The sequence below is a fragment of the Setaria italica genome, chromosome VII, assembly GCF_000263155.2.
Source record: "Setaria italica strain Yugu1 chromosome VII, Setaria_italica_v2.0, whole genome shotgun sequence".
Taxonomy (NCBI): domain Eukaryota; kingdom Viridiplantae; phylum Streptophyta; class Magnoliopsida; order Poales; family Poaceae; genus Setaria; species Setaria italica.
In genome coordinates this window covers 3,560,061-3,583,038 of record NC_028456.1, presented here as the reverse complement: position 1 = coordinate 3,583,038, position 22,978 = coordinate 3,560,061, and the positions used below count along the sequence as shown (strand labels likewise).

At 43.9% G+C, this 22,978-nt stretch overlaps 1 protein-coding gene across 1 annotated transcript; it reads right to left on the bottom strand.

Moving 5' to 3' along the window:
* On the bottom strand, positions 1 to 3,101 carry LOC111258045. Its single transcript, XM_022828766.1, has 3 exons — positions 3,012 to 3,101; positions 2,775 to 2,925; positions 1 to 2,189 (listed from the first exon to the last, which is right to left on the bottom strand). Exon 3 carries the CDS (start codon positions 2,182 to 2,184, stop codon positions 157 to 159), a length of 2,028 nt encoding a protein of 675 aa, XP_022684501.1. The 5' UTR covers positions 2,185 to 2,189; positions 2,775 to 2,925; positions 3,012 to 3,101; the 3' UTR covers positions 1 to 156.
* Positions 3,102 to 22,978: the final 19,877 nt, after the last annotated feature.

Sequence of the window (22,978 nt, the reverse complement as noted above, 5' to 3'; positions counted from 1 at the left end):
TATTACATTGTTTAGCAGCCAAGAAGCAATTAAACAATTAATATACCTGTGAACCTCGAGCGGTACAACTTGTTGACATATATATCTTACATTCCTGAGGAATTTCTCTACAGAATGAATTAATTGTAACAAGTAATGGTTGCTATCCTGCAAGGCTCAATCCTTATGTCGTGCATAAGCTTCTTGGTTAAGGAAGTCTGTCATAATCCAGATGACGCTCGTCAGCTCACCGCCACTGTTGAGCTTCTTGGCATGGGACTCCCTGCTGCATCGATTGGCTGCGTAGACTAGAAAATCCATCCACACTTGAAGGACCAATTTCAGCACGGCCTTGCTGCCTTTGTCCTTCTCTCTGTCAAGTAGTTCTTTAGCAACTCCATTAGCATAACAGAGGCGAGGGACGTTGTGGCTGTATTTTGGCCTCTCCTTGTATACCGTGTTGGCGAGCTCATTTACATGATGGTTCAGTTCAGTGACATTAGGGCCATCGTTCAGGCGCAATATTTCCTTGAGCATTGTACCCATATTTCCAGTTGTTTGATGACCATGATTCTTGCACCTTTCTGATAAGTTTTCACAGGTTCGCCGGTATAGCATGTTCTGGGCAAGGCCTGGCAGCATTTTAGGGTGATCCACGAGGAGGAACATCAGATAGTTGGACAGAGTCCTTATATCCTTCACCACATCAGCTGCGTCACCGGTATCTCTACTGCTTTTGGCTAGGAAGATGTCTGTGCCGATGTGCCATATTATGACTCCCTCTTGGAACTCAACACCGAGGTTTCTTTCTTTCTTGATACGGTCATACAAGTCCCTGTCCTCCCTCTCAAGCGCGTCTTGACCCCAGCTCTTCCTGATCACACCCTGTGAGTTCAAACCCGTCTCTGTTAATCTGTGTATGTACTCGAACAGCCCCTGTTTCAGGCCATCAGAAATGTTGACTGTTGCAGAGTAATGCTTCCTATTCCACCACTCCTCGAATCCCAACATCGCAGCAACTCTGCCTACAAGGGGTGTATAGGACATTCTGCGGCGACTGCAATAGTGTAACATGTTATACTGCCCCATTTCGCCCGACCACCTCCTGCCTGACCTATTGCTGCCAGCACTTCCCTTGATGGTCTTGGCAATCTGGCGAAGACGATCCCACCTTCCGGTACATAGAGCTGCATATCGGATCCAACTCCATCGCGTGGTGCACAAGAAGGCATATGTCCATGAGGATCCTAGGGAATTCAACAGAGATGCTACCTCCATAAGGAAAGCCCCAGCAAGCAAGGTGTAAGTGACACCAACGTCTACCTTGTGATCATCTTTGCCACTGAAATGGAACAGCAGAAATGAGGCAGCAATGGCGACAGATGAGGCGAGACGGATGAAGTAACCTGGCCATGTGTGTATCACGGCAGCCTTGGTGTACAGGATGTCGTACAGCAGGGAGAGCTGCATCTCAGAGAATGCCCACATGCCCTTGGAGTCTTCCTTCCTAAGGGCCTTGAGCATCTCCAAGGTATTGTGTTCTGGATCTTTCTCCAGCCAAGAATCAACTGTTGCACGCTTGCATATGTGGAACATGTAATGAGCACGGCGCAAATGCGCTTCTTCTTCGTCGTTAGTCTTCTTCAGTATTCCTTGATCCCAATGATGGAAGTGATGATGCCTGGCGAGTGGTTGCTTCTTCAGAGACCTTCGGATGCTGCTCATGTTACCGCCCCTGATCGCAACAACCCTCTCAGCATACTTGCCGATGCCGACCGCCCACATCAAGAATGCGGCAAGGGCAAGGAAGGTGTCGCTTTTAGGGAGATGTTTGTAGAGGACATATGTTGCTGCTAGGACCTTCACGACGAAGACCTGCAGGTGGCGCAGCCAGAGTTGGTTGTCATGGAATGCATAGGCGGCTATGCTGTCTGGGCCGCCACGGTGCAGGAGAAGGAAGGGTGCCCAGAATGGCATGAGCCGGTGGTCGCGCGGTGCGCTGCTCAGGGAGAGGAGTCCAATTGCATAAATCCCTATGGTGTCAGCCAGGTGGTATGCGAGCCACAAAGGGATCCTCAGCAATATAGTGGCTCTGCGTCGCCGGATTCCAGCGAGGGGGAGGAGGAGAACATGCAGGACGAGGCTGAAGAGCATTAGGATCTGGATGGACCAACGGTTCCACAAGTCCAGTGGCCTCACAGCCATTGCTCCTGCATTCAAAGTGATGAATCTCTTTTGGGGTCTGCATATGCATCTCTCACAACAAGGCACTAGAATCAACAGCCAACATAAGAAAGAGATGCAGACAGCTGAATTGGACTTATTTAAAATACTATCTTAATAAAATGCCTGAAAGATACAAAGAGCCGACTAGGAATCAAACTTAATTAATATGGGCCTAAACAAAGATTCCACCAATACCATATGGATCATTTTTGTTAGTACTAAAGAGACGATAATAAATTGTATGCGTGCAGACTATAATCAGAGGTAACTAAGTAAGGAACATTCAGAGATTCGATGAAATGAAGGAAAAAAATCAGGAAAACTAGGTAAACATAAGTCTAGATAATTTAGATAATCGATCGTATGAAAGCTTAGCCATGTAATTATATTGGGATTGTGTAGGAAGGAAATAAAACCTGTCATCCTTAATGAAGAGCACTTTGGAGGTAAATATAAACATTGGGACAGTTAATAAAATATGAAACTGATATGATGAGGGATTTTATGATTCTGTTCATACTTCGAGGTAAACTACTGTACAGTAAGGAACGTATCAGAGGCACGCATACCAGTAATAAGTTGTCAGCAGCTCATGGTAATACCGCCCCCTCCCAATCCGCTGAGGTGACTGGTGTGCTGCGTGCAAGCCTTTGAGATGAGGTTAGTTGACAGAAAACCAAGTGACGACCCCTTCAAATGCTTGAGAAGAACGTGGCTGATCTGCAAAAATGTGATAATCATGAGTCAAAAACTTGGACAGCTTTATACTATTCCGACAACAATACAGGAACAACTACTTTACATACATAGGCACATATTCCATATCTGACTAAGAAAGAACAAGGAACAAGTCCTGCATGTCTAGTTCACTGATTCGGAAGAAAAGGGCAGGGAAGAGTGATCTAGGACAAGCCAGGAGAGAAACGGAGATATCTTGTACAATGCGCTACATCGTCGTATCACCATTTGTAATATTGTTGGTTGGTGGCGCCGTATATAGGAGGCGATGTGTAAGCACACAATTCAAGCTGCATCCGAGCGTCCAACAATACAATATAGTCTATAGGTAATTAAGCAATTCCCAGGCTTGAACTACAGTCTAAGGTGCACCTGTGGCCAATTTAAAAAGCTTTATACGTCGCCGTTTATTTTTAAATAAGAGAAGCTTCTGTGGGTCTGTTGGTTGCATGCCCGGTTGGCATGCCAAATTCCATTTTCATGGTAACTTAAAGCGGGAAAGATAGATGAAGCATACCAGCGTCTCCATTTTCGGGTTGTTTAATTACTACTAGAAGATCTTGTGTGGAGAAGATTGGTATGTGGGATATCAATCTGTTTCATAATCTTTTTAGTGGGATATTCTTGGTGTCGGCGCCACCACCACCATGCATAGCGGGGCCGCAAAAGCATCTACGGCTCGGCCGCCGTAGCACGACGCCGAGAAGCTGCCGGCGTTGTGGCAGGAGCGCAACGAGAAACCACCACAGGAGCGCAACGAGAAACCACCACGGGAGCTCAACGAGAGGAGGTGCTGGAGGAACGGCTGATGTGCCACGGGGAGCCACTGGTGGGGGAGAGGCGCGATACGGACGACCCGGAGGAGGCGGGGCTAGAGGCGGAGCTAGATCGCTTCATGGCATGGGGCAGCAGGGGTGAGAGCGTGCGCGCGCGCGTCGGGAACGAGGAACTGGCGACAATGGTGGGGGAACTAGCGACGACAATGGTGGGTGGTGGGGAAACTGGTGATTAAATAAGGAGTTTCTCACTTTCTCCGGGAAGCTGAGGATGTTAAGGTAGCACCATCTTGGGCATGACAACCGTCTCCTCCGTGAATATGCGAGGGAACACCAACCGCTATAGGCCGTGGCATCAGTTCCTACAAAAAGTTGAAACAATTGAGTAGTGTAACGATATAGGTGAAGAGTGTCAAAGATTGAGTCGACTCCTACTCAATGACTTTTTCTCTCTATTTCCATCCATTTTTTGCAAGTGCCACGTGACCTCTAGGAGATAGGTTGGTTGTTATAAAATTCAGCTGCAGAATGAGCATGACAAATTTAGACAAAATCCAGATGATATTAAGTTGGTTCATCATAGGTAGGAACATTGTTGAGTCCTAGCTTCTCGTGAAGGCAAGACGCAACGAGGTTGGTGGAGCGAAAAGGAATGCAAACCGTTCCTTCAATAAATGTCGAACGTAAAAAATTACAACGGGTGAAGCCCCCCTTTTATAGTGTTCGGAGCACCTCTACACTTTACACATTTATCCTCACTCAACTGCTACATCTCCAGTATATTCTTTACACTTAGGCCATTTGTGAGTCACATTTTTCAGGCAACCCGATAACTCCGCGATTCCCGCTCTCACAGGACTCCGTGATTTGCGCTTCCATGTCGTTCACATCTTTGTGCTCCTCGGCTTTGCGCCCGAAGCTGGCCCAGCTTCAGGCATCCGAGCTGTCTTGAGTTTGTGCGCACCTTCTGCTTGTACCTCGAGCCTTCTCTGGTGCCTTCGTGGTACAAGCCTTCTCTGGTGCCTTCGTCTTCGGGGCAGGAGGTTGAGGTGAGCTTTGGGTGTCACGTTATCTCCAGCCGCTCACCCCGAGCTTGCTCAGCTTTGGTTGCGCTTGCTTCATTACTATACAGAATGACAGTAGGGCAAAGGTTACCAGGTTAGAGAAACATCAAGGACTCACCTTACCTTCGGCCTTGACCCTTTCTTTGGAATGCTTGCTCTTTGTGGCGTACCCGAAGCCGGGAAGTTATCCCTGAAGCTTGGTATCCTGCAGGAACTCATGATATGGTTCGATTCAAGCGACCTCGAGAGTGACTGTATTATTGGATGATCCTCAACAGTAGCCCCTTGTGGGCGAGGTTAGGCACCGGTGACCGAACCCGTGAAGTTAGAGATCTTTGCCCAAAAAATGTCACCCTCGAGCGTCGGTGCGAATTGAGTCAACGGTTGCCTTTTTCGTGCTGACGTGGCGGTTTTTTTACTGCACGACCTTTCACATCCGTTGCACATCCGTTGCGTGGTTACAGGCGTCGTTTCGCAGCTTTTACCGCGCCTATAAAGGTAGAGGCGACGGTCGCTTTCACTTGCGTGCTCGAGGCTAACAGATGTTTTCTCGCAAGTGCTTCATGCTCGCTGTTTCTGTTCCCAAAGCCCTGTTCCTTGAGTGTTAGCATCGCTATTTTTTGGGTAACGCACCTTGCAGAAAGATTTTTTAACTTAGTTTTTTTGTTTGTTGTATTAATAAGGTTTGTTTTTTGTCTAGTGAAGCTCGCTCGCATCATGCAGACTGCTCGACCCAAGACCGCAGAGGAGCTTGCAGTGAAAACTGAACCTCACGTCGAGGCCAGTCCATCCCGCGTGACCGAGGACATCGACATTGAGGCAGTTTCCGAGGAAGGCGAAGTGAAGAGATCTGCTCCTGAGGTTGTGGATCTCACTGCTGATGACGGGGGCTCGTCGAGCAGCGATTTGCTGGTGATAATGAGGGCAATTGCCCAAGCAAAGAAGCCAAGGAACCACCAGAAGAACAAATACATTATGCGGTGATTTCATCTCATTCGAGACTTCATTAATCGGGGTGAGATCAAGATATGCAAAATACAGACGGATTTGAATATTTCTGATCCGTTGACAAAGCCTTTCTCGCAGTCTAAGCATGACGCGCACATAAGAGCTATGGGTATTATATTCTAGATCGACTCTAGTGTAAGTGGGAGACTGTTGGAGGTATGCCCTAGAGGCAATCATAGAGATGATGATACCTTATTGTATCCATGATTTGTATATTGGTTATTCTAAAGTTTTTCCTAGTCGGAGTTCATGTGAGGACACACATGAATATTAGACTAGCACATGTATAAGTTGATGACTATGTTTCACAAGTCATGGACATGGAGATCTCAAACTAATAATGTGGGCACATGTGGAGACATGTTCTAGGATTGACCCAACACAAGAAGTAGTTCTCTCTTTACACCACATGTACGCTTTGTCCTTAGACTTGAGATTGTCGCATGTACTCAAGATGTGGATCGACTTACTTAGAGGCTATCAAACGCCACACCGTAACAGGGCAGTTAAAAAGGTAGCTTTCAGGTTTGTTAAGAAGCATGCTCTGAGGCATGGTCAATCAAGATGGGATTTGCCCTTCTCTGATAGAGAGTGATATCTCTAGGCCCCTCGAGTGATCGGATCCGAAAATGCATTGCCATGCTACGTACGGTGAAGAGTTAACCTACAAAGGGATTCCGAATTACAGGATCGAGAAAGAGCGGTCGGCTTGGAGTTAGACCAAATATCGTGAGGCAAAGGGAATAGCATGTACGTGATGTCATGATGGTTTGTCTGATATGATCTTCGTGTGCGTATATGAGCTGGCACTCTTGCTAGAGGCCGCTACATACTAAGCATAGCTGCCGTGCCTCCCACGCCCTCGCCCTGTTGCAACTCGCGGACCTAGCATTCCGGCTTGCGACGCTTCCTCCCTGCCATGTGGATACCTTGGAGGTTTTGCACCTGCAACACTTGGACGAGCCGCCGACGAGCCACGACGAGCCGCGGCACGAGGAGGACCTCACGGTATGTGGATGAGCTACTGAGGAGCTGCTCGACGTCGACGTGATTGACTACGTGTTCGACTACGCTGATCGACTTTGCTGCCCTGACACGATTCTACATCTTCCGCACCAGTGCGTCGAGTGGTAATCCCGTGATCCATATACAACAGTTTTCCTGGTTTACGTGGTAGAAAAATTTTATTTTGCGCTAGCATAGCCTACCTTGTATCCCAACAAATTCTACATGAAATGCAAATGCATCAAGTTCAAACTGCCATGCTTTCTCATACAGGATGCAAAATATGAATTATTGCTGAAGTGTAAATTACATTACGACCACATTTACCTAAACAAGGTTCTAAACTTTCCTTATCTTCATGAGGTAAGGTGTGTTGTGGTATAAAACCCGAGGTTGATTTGATGGTGATTGTGTACATATATATAACTTAACTTTATTAAACTTTAGATTGGAGAGTTATCGTACCTCTTCCGAAAAAGACCATTACTCGTACTTAATGTTTCTTTCTTATATTTAATTAGGTCCATGTTCCAAATTTTATTTCAGTATTCAAATAGTGGGGTATGACATTGCTAATTTAGCAGTTGGTCAGACATAACATCACTAGGTTACTGTAAAAATTTGGGGTGTATTGGATTAGTACAAAAATAATTAAAATTATTTCATCATCCCAAGGTGACAAGTACTTAATCATTTTTAACTCGAGTTATTTAGAGAGTCTGTTGCTGAAATTTTACAAAGTGTTACAAAGAAGCAGCATAGCCTTTGGTGAATTTTTCAGAATTTTTAATGAAGGGCATCTATATACCATATATTCCTCTTATTTATCTTTCTCTAAAAAGGTAGGTGGGTTCCATGAACCTTCAGATAAGGTTTCATATTTTTCTTATGAACTAGGCTTCACCACTGATTTACTCAAAGTAGCTTCACATCTTTCTCACCCCTGGATGAATTATTATGCAAAAAGACAAAAGCACCCTTAGATTTCAATTATAAAACTAAAATAGTGATTTAACATCTGTGCTAGGCTCCAAATTATTTTTTGCAACGACTATATATTATTGCAATAGCACCTCATGTATAGCAACGATTTCAGTATTTGTTGCTATAACCAAGATTTCTTTTGCAACAATACTATTTTTGTTGCTATACCTAATACTACTTGCAACGATTCATATTAGCGTTGCATTATCTAAGACTCATTTGCAACATTGTATATTTTCGTTGCAATAACCAAGATTTCTTTTGCAACCACACTATTTTCATTGTAATAACCAAGATATCTTTTGTAACAACACCGAGTTCGTTGCTATATCTAAGACTCTTTTGCAAGGCACGATAGTACTTATTGCAACGTGTTATAATCGTTGCAATATGGACCACTAATTGCCAGCACTATAAAATAGCGTGGCAATACGTCGCCGCAATTACAACCAGCAAATATTCGTTGCGATATAGCATATCTATTGCAACGACTAACTTGTTGTCGCAATGCTACACAAATGGTGGTAATATGACACCCCTATTGCAACCAAAATGGACTTTTAGGAAGCCACATAGCCTTTCCCATGGCACGTATGAACCTAATGTGGGCACCAAGTCAAATGGTGTTGTTGATGCTTCTTGCTCTAAGTCCCAAGGGACTTCTCACTTGAATGAGAATGATGATTCATCCTCTCGGACCGTGCCTGCAAAAAGGCCTTTGTACCATTGCTCTTATTGTGAGAAAGATAGGCATCAAGAGAGCTTTTGTTATCGTCATGCAAGACAAATGCGGCGAACTCATGCTTCTAGGCCTTTGGTTGTTCATAGCCCGTCTCATGGCATGAGCACTTTTGAGCCTAGTAAGAAGCCACATTTCATTGATGAGTTTTATGACTCCTTTTCTAGTGAGTTAGGTCATGCACGTGGACATGCTTTTAGTTCTTCTTATGTTGGTCCTTGACATGGTTCTCATGGTGCTTGTGTTAGTTCTTCTCTTATGACCTCAGGGGATCATTGCCTCTTTGCTAGTGGTAGCACTCGTTCTTCTTCTCGTGTTGCTCCTTTGAGGCATGGTTCCAAGGGTGTTTCAAAATCATCTCATTTGAACCAGCATTTGCATCATGCTAACCTACGTGATAAGTTGAGTGCATCTTTTACCCGTGTGACTAAGTTTTGGATTCCCAAGTATATGCTTGCTAACCCTTTGGGATCCAAGACTCGGTCTTTTTTGTCCCCTCATGTGTAGGTACAGGGATGCGGGTGGAGAACATGAGCTCGAAGTGACTTCATCTTTTGCTTGAGGTGTTCAAGATTTGATGGTTCTCCACACCGTTTGGATGGCCCTCAAGAGGCCTCTGTACACTTGTATAGTGAGCTTTCCCTTCCACACTCCTGTGCTCACTTGTATACTAGTTGCATATTTTATCCTTGTATCATGCTGTGAATATACCATGGTAGCCACCTTTTCATGTTAGCATGTGTGAAACTCTTGTATATCTTGCTATGCTAGCTTTGTAATATATATTGGTGGATGATGCACATGCACATCGTGCTATGCTTTAGCTTAGTCTTTGTATTGGGTATGGCATATTGTTGATTTGGTATCATTTTAGCTTAGTATCTTTGTATAATCCTTTGCACCTTGTTGATATGTTTGCTTGCCCAATCTTTTATTCATAAATGTAGAATCATGTTGCAATGCTTTAATTCCTCTCATTGGTATCATCATTGCATTATGTGACATGAATTGAGCTTTATCTTGCTTTTGGGCTTGCCTTGTCTTTGGGTTGCATTTTCTCTTCTTTTTTATTAGAGTTAGAGCTTTTCTTTTGCCCCTTATTTTTCTAGCTTTTCTTTGCTAGGTGTCTTTGGTTGAGGGGGAGTTCGGCTTCATTCGAGGGGGAGTTTGGACCAAGACTTGCTTTGGTTTTTGATATCTGCTTTTGATCTTTTAATTGGTATCACATTTGATATTTCAGTTGGATTTCATTTTCTTCAAGTGATATCAATTTTTAATCCTTCAATTGGTATCTTTTCTATGGTACTCAATTAGGATCCTGGCGGTTCTTCTTTTACCACAGAGCTTTTCCTAGATTGGTTTGACCCCTCATGAGCTTTCTTGATTTGAGTCAAACCCCGTCTTTTTTAGCATCGCATTGCATTTGTACCATATTGCACCTTGTACACTTTGCACTAGAAGAGCTTCTCCTATATGTCTTTAGCATTTCCTTATGCTATTTGTGAGCTAGTACATTGGTCGGTGATTATGTAGCAATGTGCAGATATGCTCTTGATGATATTGTCATATAACCATGTTGAGCTAAATGCTTTTGTGAATCAAATGTTAATCTTGAATAATGAATTCTGAAATGCTTATCAACACGACTAGCTACCTGTTTATGTATTGCTCTTGCTTGAATGCTAGCTCCATGTTTAGCTTCCACTTGGAATTCATGTTCTTTTCAATTAGATCAAAGATCTAGGTATCATTGCAAATGTTTAGCCCATGATGTATTCCTTGGGGAAGCATGGCTGCTTTGTGCTGCAAAGGCACTTCATGTAACTTGTTTAAAGTGAATGATAAAAAATGATGATAAAAAATAATTCAGTAATTCACCAAGTCTATGTGCTTAATGTTGATATTCTTGCTTGCTTAGTTGTTACATGATGTCTACCAAAATAAGTAGGCACATGGTTTCAACAAGCCTTGACATGACTTGTGATGCATATGTGGGTGTTTGCAATGATCTCTTACTTAGAATGTATCTTCCTTGTATGAGCTTTGATGGCCTAGTTTAATTCTTGCTTGAGTGATTCATGACTAGGTGCTTGCTCATGTGGTGATACTTTTATAAACTGCAAAACTTGTCAACTTGCTTTGTCTTTTGCTTATATCATAATATCCTCTTGATGGCGATGCAATTGCTCTTTATGAACTACCTTGCATTATCTCACTTGTAGCCTTTGTAAGTGCTTTCTGATATATTTGAGAAGCTTGGTAGGTTCTACATCTCCTTACATACATTTTGTGCTCCTATGTGAATCTTGATGTTTGTATTTAAGGGGGAGTCTTGCATTTAAGTGGGAGTTTTGCATTTGAGGGGGAGCATGCATTCTTTTGCTCTTGTGCATGCATTTCATTGTGGCATATTTTTAGGGGGACTGCATGTGTTTAGAAGGAGCCTGTGAGCTTTGTGTGCTCTTTTTCTATGTTGCTTGTGTTAGTGGCAGCTTCTGAGCTTTGTGCTCTCTTTTGATTTTTTTGCCGGTTGTGTTGAGCTTTTACCTCTTATTGAGGAACCGGCATTTGGTTTGAGCTTTCAATCATCACATGATTAGTATTGAGCCCTTTCTGCCTCTTCTTGAGGAATCATGTGTTCTTTATCTCAGTTGTGTTGAGCTGTTGCCCATGTCTTTGGGGACCGAGACTTTACTAAGTTGATTTTTCCTTTGTGATGTTTCTCATGCCAAGTGACTTTAATATTTGTCTTTACATGGCTTTCGATCAATTGGATGAGAGTTTTGCCTAATTGATTTCACAACTTGGCTTTTACGGCTCTTCTCATCTCAAGTGACTTTGATCTTGATTTTTACTTAACTTTTGATCACTTGGATGAGATTTTCAGCTTTTGCCTCTCAAACCATTTCTTTGTGCTTGAATGTTGTCAACACACTCATCAAGGGGGAGATTGAGAAAATCAAGTTGATATGAACCTTGATTTTATAGTGATGAGCATTTGACAAATGTTGAAATGGCTTTGATGGCATTTTGGGATTCATTAAGCTCTTGTGTCTTTTGCTCGACTCTTTGGTTGTCTTGTGGGATTCATCAAGGGGGAGATTGAGAAATGGTTGTCTGGAGCTTGCATGATCCCTTCTCATATCAAGTTGCCTTGTGTTTGCTTTTACTTGGCTTTTGAGCAATTGAATGAGTTTTTGTTTTGTTTTCAAATCATCTTTTGTCAATGCACTTATTAAGGGGGAGATTGAGACACCAAGTTAAGATGTGCCTTGGTCTACTTGTGATGAGTGATTGACAAGATAATTTGAGGCTTTACCGGTTGAGTTCATATTTCATATGTGCATGATTATGCGAATGGCTAACCGAATGTGTTGCCTTGTGTTGTGGTGTTTGAGTATAACATATGTTGTGTGTTGTGTCTGTTGGCTTGTGATGTGCAGGTGTAGGATGTGTAGGGATACGAGGTAGGCTACACTAGCGCAAATCAAAATTTCTACCGCGTAAAACCAGGAAGAACTGCCGTATAAGGATCACGGGATTACCACTCGACGCACCACTGGTGCGGAAGATGTAGATTTGCGTCGATGTAGCGAAGACGATCAACGTAGTCGTACGTAGTCGATCATGTCAACGTCCAGCAGCTCCTCAGCAGCTCGTCCACGTGCAGCAAGATCGCCCTCGTGCCGCGGCTCGTCGTCAGCTCATCGTGGCTCATCGGCGGCTCGTCGGCAGCTCGTCCAAGTGCTGCAGGCGCAACACCTCCAAGGTATCCACACGTGCAGGGAGGAAGCATCGCAAGCCGGATTGCTAGATCCGCGAGTTGCAACAGGCGAGGGTGTGGGAGGCGCGGCAGATGTGTTTCGCCAAAAGGTGTAAACCCTAGGGCGCTCCCACCCCTCTATTTATAGAGGTTTTCTAACGGGCCTCTGGGTCCGAGGCCCATTAGTACTTCTAAACCTAATCCAACTCGGATCACATCCGAATTGGGCTTCCAGCCCCTTAAGTGTGTGACCCTATGGGTTCGGATACGTATAGACATGGCCCGAGTACTCCTACTCGGCCCAATAGTCGGTAGCGGCCTCTAGCAAGACGTGCCAACTCCTATACGCACATGAAGATCATATCAGATGAACCATCTCAACATAATGTACATGCTATTCCCTTTGCCTCACGATATTTGGTCTAGTTTCAAGCCGACCGCTCTTTCTCGATCCTGTGATTCGGAATCCCTTTGTAGGTTAACTCTTAACCGTACGTAGCATGACCATGCATTTTCGGATCCGATCACTCGAGGAGCCTAGAGATATCACCCTCAATCAGAGAGGGGCAAATCCCATCTTGCTTGACCATGTCTCATAGCATGCTTCTTGACAAACCCGAAAACTACCTTTATAACTACCCTGTTACGGCGTAGCGTTTGATAGCCCCTAAGTAGGTCGATCCACATCTAGAATACATGCGACAATCTCAGGTCTAAGGACAAAGCGTATATGTTGTTTAAAGAGAGAACTACTTCTCGTATTGGGTTAGTCCTAGCACATGTCTCCACATGTGTCCACATTATTAGTTCAACATCTCCATACCCATGACTTGTGAAACATAGTCATCAACTAATACATGTGCTAGTCTAATATTCATGTGTGTCCTCACATGAACTCCGACTAGGGACAACTTTAGAATAACCATACAAGTAAAGAGTTTCACATACAATTCACATAATTGCAAATCAATTCAAGTAGCCTTTAATGGATATTCAATGAACACAATATACAAATCATGGATACAAATGGAATATCATCATCTCTATGATTGCCTCTAGGGCATACCTCCAACAGGATGCGACATGACGGTCGATGGTATAGGTGAAGGTCAAGCACGAAAGGTCCATGCCAATGTACTAGGGCTATGAAGGGTGGACACGAGTAGGCTTGGATCGAGGGACCCAAGGAGCATGGTGCAAGGAAGAGCAAGAGTACATTGATGGGATGGAGACGGCGTCGATCAAGTCAAGCGGGACGGAGGCGAGTCGAGTAGGTGGCCCGGGAGCCGGGAGCGAAAGACTTGGAGGTGTTGAAGGCTTGGCGGAGCTGGACACACGTCAACATCGGTGAGTCATGCCTTGCGGGGCATGCAAGGGGGTTTGACCGGTTTGGCCTCAAAATCGGGGGTGAGTCACGCCAGGTGGGCGTGCAAGAGGGTTTGACCTCAAAACTGGGGGTGAGTCACACCAAGTGGGTGTGTAGAGGGTTTGGGTGGTTTGGGCCTCAAAACCACCGCGCAGGTAGGTTTGCCGGTTTAGGCCGCAAAACTGGGGGTGAGTTCGGTGCGGTCGGACAGCATCGAGTCGAAGGACGCGTAGTACCATCGCGAAGCTTGTGTTGAGGTGAAGCGAAGTCGTGAACGAATAAAAAGTTGGACGGTTTTGCCCTAGGGGTTTGGAGTTGTATGCCTAATGTAAGGGCATTTTGGACATTTGCCAAATGCCTATATATGTGTATGAGGGCTGTTTGGGGCAGCCATCCCCCTAGGGCTTGTTTTTGTGGTTGCTATTCATTTGTTTGCGAGAGCTTTAGGAGAGAGGAGAGGGGAGAGAGGAGGGATCTTTGTTTGATCTTTTTGCCATCCTAGCTTTGATTGTGCTAAGTAGTGGCTTGTAACCGGACATGGCCAAGTAATCCAAAGATCTATTTCATGCCATCTTGTTCCATCCCGTTTGGATTTGCAATTTCTATTTGTGTTCTTTGCGTTCTTGCTTCTTACTCTCCACTCCCTTCACGTTTTGTTCGATTCATGAGTTGTGGAGTGTTTTAAGTCAAACCGATTGTTTGGAGATGAACTAGGATGTGAGCAGAACCTTTCCACCAAAGGAATTTGATTGAAACCTCACGAGTTCATAGATCGGGGTGATTCAAGTTTAGGGGTTGAAAAAATAGTGCTCTTTACAAGATTTGGAATTCCCTTTGATTGACAAATCTTTTGGGGATTTTTTTAGGAGAAGTTTCTTAACTATGTTGTGAGGCTATGGTTCAAATTTCGTGATTTTTGGAGTTCGTTTGATCAAGTTTCGGATTTTTCTTTCCTCCTCACGCAGGCTGTTTTGGAATTCCAGAAATCTGCAGACCTAATTCCGGAAATTTCCGAAGGTTTCTCCAGAAATCTCGGCACGTCTGGAATTTTCCAAAGGTTCTTCCGGATTTTTTTGCACAGAGGTGTTAGTTTTCAAAGTTTCTCTTCCGAAGCTTGTTCGGACTCTTTTTGCTTCCGCTACTCTCAAATTGGGTTCCTAGCATCATTCCTAGGTCCATTAGCTCATGCATAGCTAAGTGGACTTGATTTTGTTAGAAGAGAGGCTTGTGGGTTTTTAGCCGAAGTCCTTGGAGAAAATTTGAATCAGCTCCCATTCACCCCCCTCTGGTCGCCTTTCCGGTCCTTCAAATTACTTAGAATACACGACAAGGCAATAAGACAGTCCAAATCTACCTGGATATTATGGGACGCGTATTGTAATCCGACTTAGATTACCTTCTATGTAACTACCGAGTAGATTAAATTTAAACCAACTTATAACTCTCGGTCATCAACCTATATAAGGTGGCCAAGGGAGCCTCTTGGGGGCATCAGATCAATCTCAAGCAATACAATCCAACATACAGGATGTAGGGTATTACTCTCTGGAGGTCCGAACCTATCTAAAACCCTCGTGTCCCCTTCGTATTCTCATGATCACCTTCGAGTTCTTAGTTTCGCAATCACCCTCACCTACAAATCAACCACTTGGGTAACCCCCTGGTGGACTGCCGGGCTCACAAATCCGATAGGCTAGTTCTTACTAGGGAATGTTTGGAAAGGCCTTATAGTGAATCCCTAGCCACTCACCTTAGAAATGTTTAAGAGGCTAGCTACCTCGAGTGACATGGAAAACACAACTTGTGGGTAAAGATGTACAACCTCTGTAGAGTGTCTAAAACTGATCGATTAGCCGTGCTCACGAGTAAGAGCGGCTTGGACCTCACTTGATAATTGAACTTGAAGATGGACTTAAATTGTGTTTTATATTATGGTTATATTTCTGCCATATGCTTATGGCCTTTCTTTATGCTTATGTTAATGTGGGTTGGTATATGTCTATACCTTAGTAATTAGGTGCTAATAAAATTTAACCAACTAAAAATTCTTAATACACTCAACTAGTCAATTTTTCCTCGTTTAATCCTTGCATTCATATTTTCCCCACACTTGCTGAGTACGACATGTGCTCACCCTTGCTATAACCAACGTTGCTTAGAATAAGAAGCTGCTATGAAGTTGTTGTCAAGATGGTAGAGTTCCAGGCGTACATGACCCCCAGTCGATTGCCTGTAAATTTTTATATCTTTTACATGATACTATTACTTTTATTCACTGATGATGTCAGTGTATTGTATGAAATTTAATCCTAGCATAGATTTAGGTAGCACTTGATTTTGTTTTAAAATCGAGTTTGACAGTATAGTCATTAATACTTCTTGTACATGATCTTTGATTAATTTATTTAATTTCTATTTCGACCACTTTTCACTGAGACATAATAAACCTTCCAAAAAATTTAAAACAATTTCAGATCATATTTACGTTCCAGTCAAAATCAGGCTCGACTCATATAGATGTAGGTATGATTTATATCCATGAGACATCATCCACTTACTCCTGGCTGGCATTGTTAGGGCTGCGACAAGATTAAATCTGATCAACGACTTGTTACTCACCAGCACAATGGATTTGGCAAGTGGGCACATGTTTGAGAGTGTACTTATGTACCTAATCTCCTGACTCCAAAAACATATATTACAGTTAAGGTACCTAATGATGAGGTGTTACAGTATGACAATGGCGAGTTGTCCTGGTAGACGCAAACAAAATTCTACGCTCATCACATGCACTGCTGCCAAGCTAATCCAATGAGCACATGCACAGGCTGCTTCCATTCGTCGTACTCCTTGTCACGTACCTGCTGTCTAGTTCAACAGGAGTCAACCGCTTGTTCACTACACAGCGCACTTACCGCTAGTATCAGCTGTTGCTAGCAAGCTAACTGAGACCTATGCTGAACTGCTGATCTCAAAATTGGAAGTTTGGCAGGTATAGGGAATTCAGGATGCAGTCTACTGCCTCACGTAAGTTGACCAATTGGATGCTTTCCATATCTCCTTAATTGTGATTATCAGTTTCCTCATCATACTCATATATTCATCTCTTAATTTCGCTTATTGTTTGGTTCAGAATCAGATCGTGTAACACCGTGTGTTTTGTCTCATGATAAAAACCACTAAAATTTGAACTTTTTAAAATTTTCCTATAAACTAAAATTTGCTTTGCTATTTCTTATCTCAAAACACCCTTTCAAAATTATTTTCCAAAAACCTTGCATCAAAATTCACCATATGCATTTTGTTGTGTTTGCTTGTGTGCTTTGTTTGAACCCTTTTGTGGCAACCTCCTTGATTCAAATTTAAAATCCATTCAAACTCTCAATCCTTGTTTGAATCCCCTCCAAAAATATTGAAAGCAATCCTTTTCCAAAGCCCTCCTTGGACTGAAACCTCCCAACATCTCCCTTTCAGCCTAGTTCAGACCAACATCTCCCTTTCAGCCTAGTTCAGACCATCTCTCCCCCTCCTCCCCTTTCCACCTGGGGCCGCTTCCCTCCTCCATCTGCATGGCCCAGTTCAGCCCAGCAGGCCTGGCGCTCCTGTGCATGAACGCCATGGGTGTGGATGCACGTGTTGGGATACGAGGTAGGCTACACTAGCGTAAATAAAAATTTCTACCGCATAAAATCAGGAAGAACTGCCGTATAAGGATCACGGGATTACCACTCGACGCACTACTGGTGCGGAAGATGTAGATTTGCGTCGATGCAGCGAAGACGATCAACGTAGTCGTACGTAGTCGATCAACGTAGTCGTACGTAGTCGATCACGTCAACATCCAGCAACTCCTCAACAGCTCGTCCACGTACAGCAAGATCGCCCTCGTGCCGCGGCTCGTCGTGGCTCGTTGGCGGCTCGTCCAAGTGCTGCAGGCGTAACACCTCCAAGGTATCCAAACGTGCAGGGAGGGAGCATCGCAAGCCGGATTGCTAGATCCGCGAGTTGCAACAGGCGAGGGCGTGGGAGGCGCGACAGATGTGTTTCGCCAAAAGGTGTAAACCCTAGGGCGCCCCCACCCCTCTATTTATAGAGGTTCCTAACGGGCCTCTGGGTCCGAGGCCCATTAGTACTTCTAAACCTAATCCAACTCGGATCACATCCAAATTGGGCTTCCAGCCCCTTAAGTGTGTGACCCTATGGGTTCGGATACGTATAGACATGGCCCGAGTACTCCTACTCGGCCCAATAGTCGGTAGCGGCCTCTAGCAAGACGTGCCAACTCCTATACGCACACGAAGATCATATCAGACGAACCATCACAATATAATATACATGCTATTCCCTTTGCCTCACGATATTTGGTCTAGCTTCAAGCCGACCGCTCTTTCTCGATCCTGTGATTCGGAATCCCTTTGTAGGTTAACTCTTAACCGTACGTAGCATGGCCATGCATTTTCGGATCCGATCACTCGAGGGCCCAGAGATATCACTCTCAATCAGAGAGGGGCAAATCCCATCTTGATTGACCATGTCTCATAGCATGCTTCTTGACAAACCAGAAAGCTACCTTTATAACTACCCTGTTACGGCGTAGCGTTTGATAGTCCCTAAGTAGGTCGATCCACCTCTTGAATACATGCGACAATCTCAGGTCTAAGGACAAAGCGTATATGTTATTTAAAGAGAGAACTACTTCTCGTGTTGGGTCAGTCCTAGCACATGTCTCCACATGTGTCCACATTATTAGTTCAACATCTCCATGTCCATGACTTGTGAAACATAGTCATCAACTAATACATGTGCTAGTCTATATTCATGTGTGTCCTCACATGAACTCCGACTAGGGACAACTTTAGAATAACCATACAAGTAAAGAGTTTCACATACAATTCACATAATTGCAAATCAATTCAAGTAGCCTTTAATGGATATTCAATGAACACAATATACAAATCATGGATACAAATGGAATATCATCATCTCTATGATTGCCTCTAGGGCATACCTCCAACAGTCTCCCACTTGCACTAGAGTCAATCTAGAAGGTACCTAATACCCATAGCTCTTACATGCGCATCATGCTTAGCCTGCGGGAGTGGTTTTGTCAACGGATCAGAAATGTTCAGATCCGTGTGTATTTTGCATATCTTGATCTCACCCCGGTTAACGAAGTCTCGAATGAGATGAAATCGCCGCATTACGTGTTTGTTCTTCTTGTGGTTCCTTGGCTCCTTTGCTTGCGCAATTGCCCCATTGTTATCACAGTAGAGATTCAATGGGATGGACGCATTCGGGAACACACCAAGCTCTATGAGGAAATTCCTTATCCAAACACCTTCCTTCGCGGCTTCCGAAGCCGCGATGTACTCGGCTTCTGTCGTAGAATCGGCCACCGTCTCCTGCTTGGAACTCTTCCAACTAACAACACCACCATTCAGCGTGAACACAAATCCTGATTGTGACTTTGAATCATCTCTGTCGGTTTGGAAACTAGCATCGGTGTAACCTGTTACAACGAGCTCCTCGTCACCTCCATAGACTAGGAACATATCTTTAGTCCTTCTCAAGTACTTAAGAATGATTTTCACCGCTGTCCAGTGACTCTCACCTGGATCAGATTGGTGTCTGCTTGTCATACTTAGCGCATATGAAACATCTAGGCGAGTACTTATCATTGCATACATGATAGATCCAATAGCCGAGGCATATGGCACTCTACTCATGCGATCCCGCTCATCAGCAGTCGAAGGACACTGAGTCTTGCTGAGATGTATACCATGTGACATAGGCAAGAACCCTTTCTTTGCCTCTTCCATGCTGAACCGCTTCAACACTTTGTCAATGTAAGTATCTTGGCTTAAACCTATAAGCCTTCTCGATCTATCTCTATAGATCTTAATGCCCAGAATATATGCCGCTTCCCCTAAGTCCTTCATCGAAAAACTATTTTTCAGTGAAGTCTTTACGGACTCAAGCATAGGAATGTTATTTCCAATCAGTAATATGTCATCCACATATAAGATTAGAAATACTACAGAGCTCCCACTAACCTTCTTGTAAACACAAGACTCTTCTTCGTTCTTGGTGAAGTCAAACCCTTTGACCACTTCATCAAAACGAATGTTCCAACTCCTAGATGCTTGCTTCAATCCATAAATGGATCTCTGAAGCTTGCATACCTTTCCAGCATTTTTCGGATCGACAAAACCCTCGGGCTGTATCATATACACGTCCTCAGCTAGGTTTCCATTCAGGAAAGCTGTCTTGACATCCATCTGCCATATCTCATAATCGAAATATGCAGCTATAGCTAGAATAATCCGAATGGACTTAAGCATCACTACGGGTGAGAAGGTCTCGTCGTAGTCAACTCCTTGAACTTGTCGAAAACCTTTTGCGACAAGTCGTGCTTTATAGATGTGAACATTTCCATCCATATCCTTTTTCTTCTTATAGATCCACTTGCACTCTATGGCTTTAACACCATCAGGCGGGTCAACCAAGTTCCAAACTTGATTGTCTCCCATGGACTCTATTTCGGATTGCATGGCACTCTGCCATTTTTCGGAGTCTGGGTCCATCATTGCTTCTGCATATGTCGCAGGCTCATCATTATCCAACAATAATATTTCCCGCATTTCGCGAAGCCTTGTCGACCTTCGTGGTTGTGGCGGTGCTTCTCTTGCTATGGGTATCTCAACTTGTTCTGCTACATTAGCATCACTCATTGATTCTTGCCCGATCGGCTCATCTTGAACTTCTTCAAGATGCACTGTCTTTCCACTCTTTTCTCCTTTGAGAAACTCTTTCTCTAGGAAAACCCTGTTCCGAGCGACAAACACTTTGCCCTCTGACCGGTTATAGAAATAATATCCCAAAGTTTCCTTTGGATATCCCACGAAAATGCACTTATCCGACTTGGGTGTGATCTTGTCCGACTGAAGTCGCTTGACAAACACTTCACATCCCCAAATCTTTAGAAAAGACAAACTAGGAACCTTTCCAGTCCATATCTCATATGGTGTCTTAACTACGGATTTAGATGGTACCCTATTTAGTGTGAAAGCTGCTGTTTCTAGAGCGTATCCCCAAAATGACAACGGTAGGTCCGACTGGCTCATCATTGATCGAACCATGTCTAACAAAGTTCGATTACGTCGCTCGGACACACCGTTTCTCTGAGGTGTTCCAGTCCATATCCCATATGGTGTCTTAACTACGGATTTAGATGGTACCCTATTAAGTGTGAAAGCTGCTGTTTCTAGAGCGTATCCCCAAAATGACAACGGTAGGTCCGACTGGCTCATCACTGATCGAACCATGTCTAACAAAGTTCGATTACGTCACTCGGATACACCGTTTCTCTGAGGTGTTGCAGGCGGCGTAAGTTGTGGAACAATTCCGCAACTCTTTAGATGATTGCTAAACTCATGGCTCAAATACTCGCCTCCACGATCAGATCGTAAGGCCTTAATTTTCTTGTATTGCTGATTTTCAACTTCATTCCGAAATTCCTTGAACTTTTCAAAGGTTTCTGACTTGTGCCTCATCAAGTAGACATAGCCATATCTACTAAAATTATCAGTGAAAGTTATGAAGTATTGGAATCCTCCTCTAGCCGTCGTGCTCATTGGTCCGCATACATCACTATGTATGAGTTCCAACAAGTCTACTGCTCTCTCAGGAAATCCTGTGAAAGGCGTCTTGGTCATCTTGCCTAGCAAGCAAGCCTCACATGTCTCGTATGATTCAAAATCAAACGAAGTTAGAAGCCCATCAGAATGGAGCTTCTTCATGCGCTTTTCACTTATATGACCCAAACGACAATGCCACAAGTAGGTAGGACTCAAATCATTAGGCCGAGGCCTTTTAGCACTTACGTTATAGACAGGTGAACCATCAAGATTTAAAACAAATAATCCATTCACAATGGGTGCAACAGCCATAAACATATCATTCTTAGAGATCACACAACCATTGTTTTCACTCGCAAATGAATAACCATCCTTCATCAAGCATGAAGGAGACAAAATGTTTCGACTTAAACTAGGAACGAAATAACAATTATTCAACTCCATAATAAATCCTGACGGGAGGTGGAGTTGCATCGTCCCGACGGTCAACGCAGCAACTCTTGCATTATTGCCCACGCGGAAATCAACTTCTCATCTTTCCATGCTTCTACTTCTTATCATTTCCTGCATCGAATTGCAAATATGAGCAACCGATCCGGTATCAAATACCCAAAAATTAATAATTGTATCAGCGAGAAAAATGTTGTCTATAACATTAACAACAAGCGTACCTGAGGTAGAAGTACTCTTACTTCCGCCATTCTTCAACGAAGCTAGGTACTGCTTGCAGTTTCTCTTCCAGTGACCAAGTTCATGACAGTAAAAGCACTCTTTGTCTGGAGCAGGTCCAGGTCCAGCTTTAACCTTGGGTGCTGGGTTTGGCTTGGATGTTCCAACCTTGCCCTTCTTCTTCCAAGAATTGCCCTTCTTCTTAAAGCTAGGCTTGTTCTGTATAGCCACCACATGGCTGGTACTAGCGCTTTTCTTGATGTCAGCCTCTGCTGTTTTAAGCATGCCACACAGCTCATTCAGACCCTTCTCCGTCCCATGCATATGGTAGTTCGAGATGAAGTTCCCATAGCTAGGTGGAAGAGACGAAAGAATGAAATCAGTGGTCAACTCTTGGCCCAGTGGGAAGCCCAGCTTCTCCAACCGTTGAGTGTAACCAACCATCTTGATTACGTGTGGTCCTACTGCTGCGCCTTCTGCTAGCTTGCTCTCCACAAAGGCCTTAGACACATTGAACCTTTCAGTCCTAGCCTGTGTTTGGAACATGTCTCTAAGCGCCACGATCATATCGTGCGCCTCATGGTTTGTTTCGAACTGCATCTGCAGCTCGGGTTCCATGCAAGCAAGCATAAGGCAGCTTACTTCGAGGTTAGCATCACATGCTTTCTTGTAAGCATTCTTAGCAGCAGCGGGTGCATCATCAGCAGGTTCTTCTGGTAGTGGGTTGTCTAGAACATCTTCCTTTTTGTCAGCCCTGAGAACAATTCTCAGGTTACGAATCCAATCCAAGTAATTTGTTCCATTCAACTTGTCCTTCTCAAGGACCGAACGCAAAGCAAACGGTGTAGTGCTGCTAGGTGCCATTTAATCTACAACAAAGTAATGCAAAATACACTAAGACAAACGTATCCATGATAGAGTAAATCATATTAAACTATTTTAACAGAATCTACTCCCACTAAAATCAATATCCCTCTATTCAAACTTAGTGATTCAGGATCCACAACTAACAAGTCCACTAGTG

Bases quoted from the DNA above. Each gene is read 5' to 3' on its own strand.
- LOC111258045 (XM_022828766.1), bottom strand. From the start codon at position 2,184: ATGGCTGTGAGGCCACTGGACTTGTGGAACCGTTGGTCCATCCAGATC.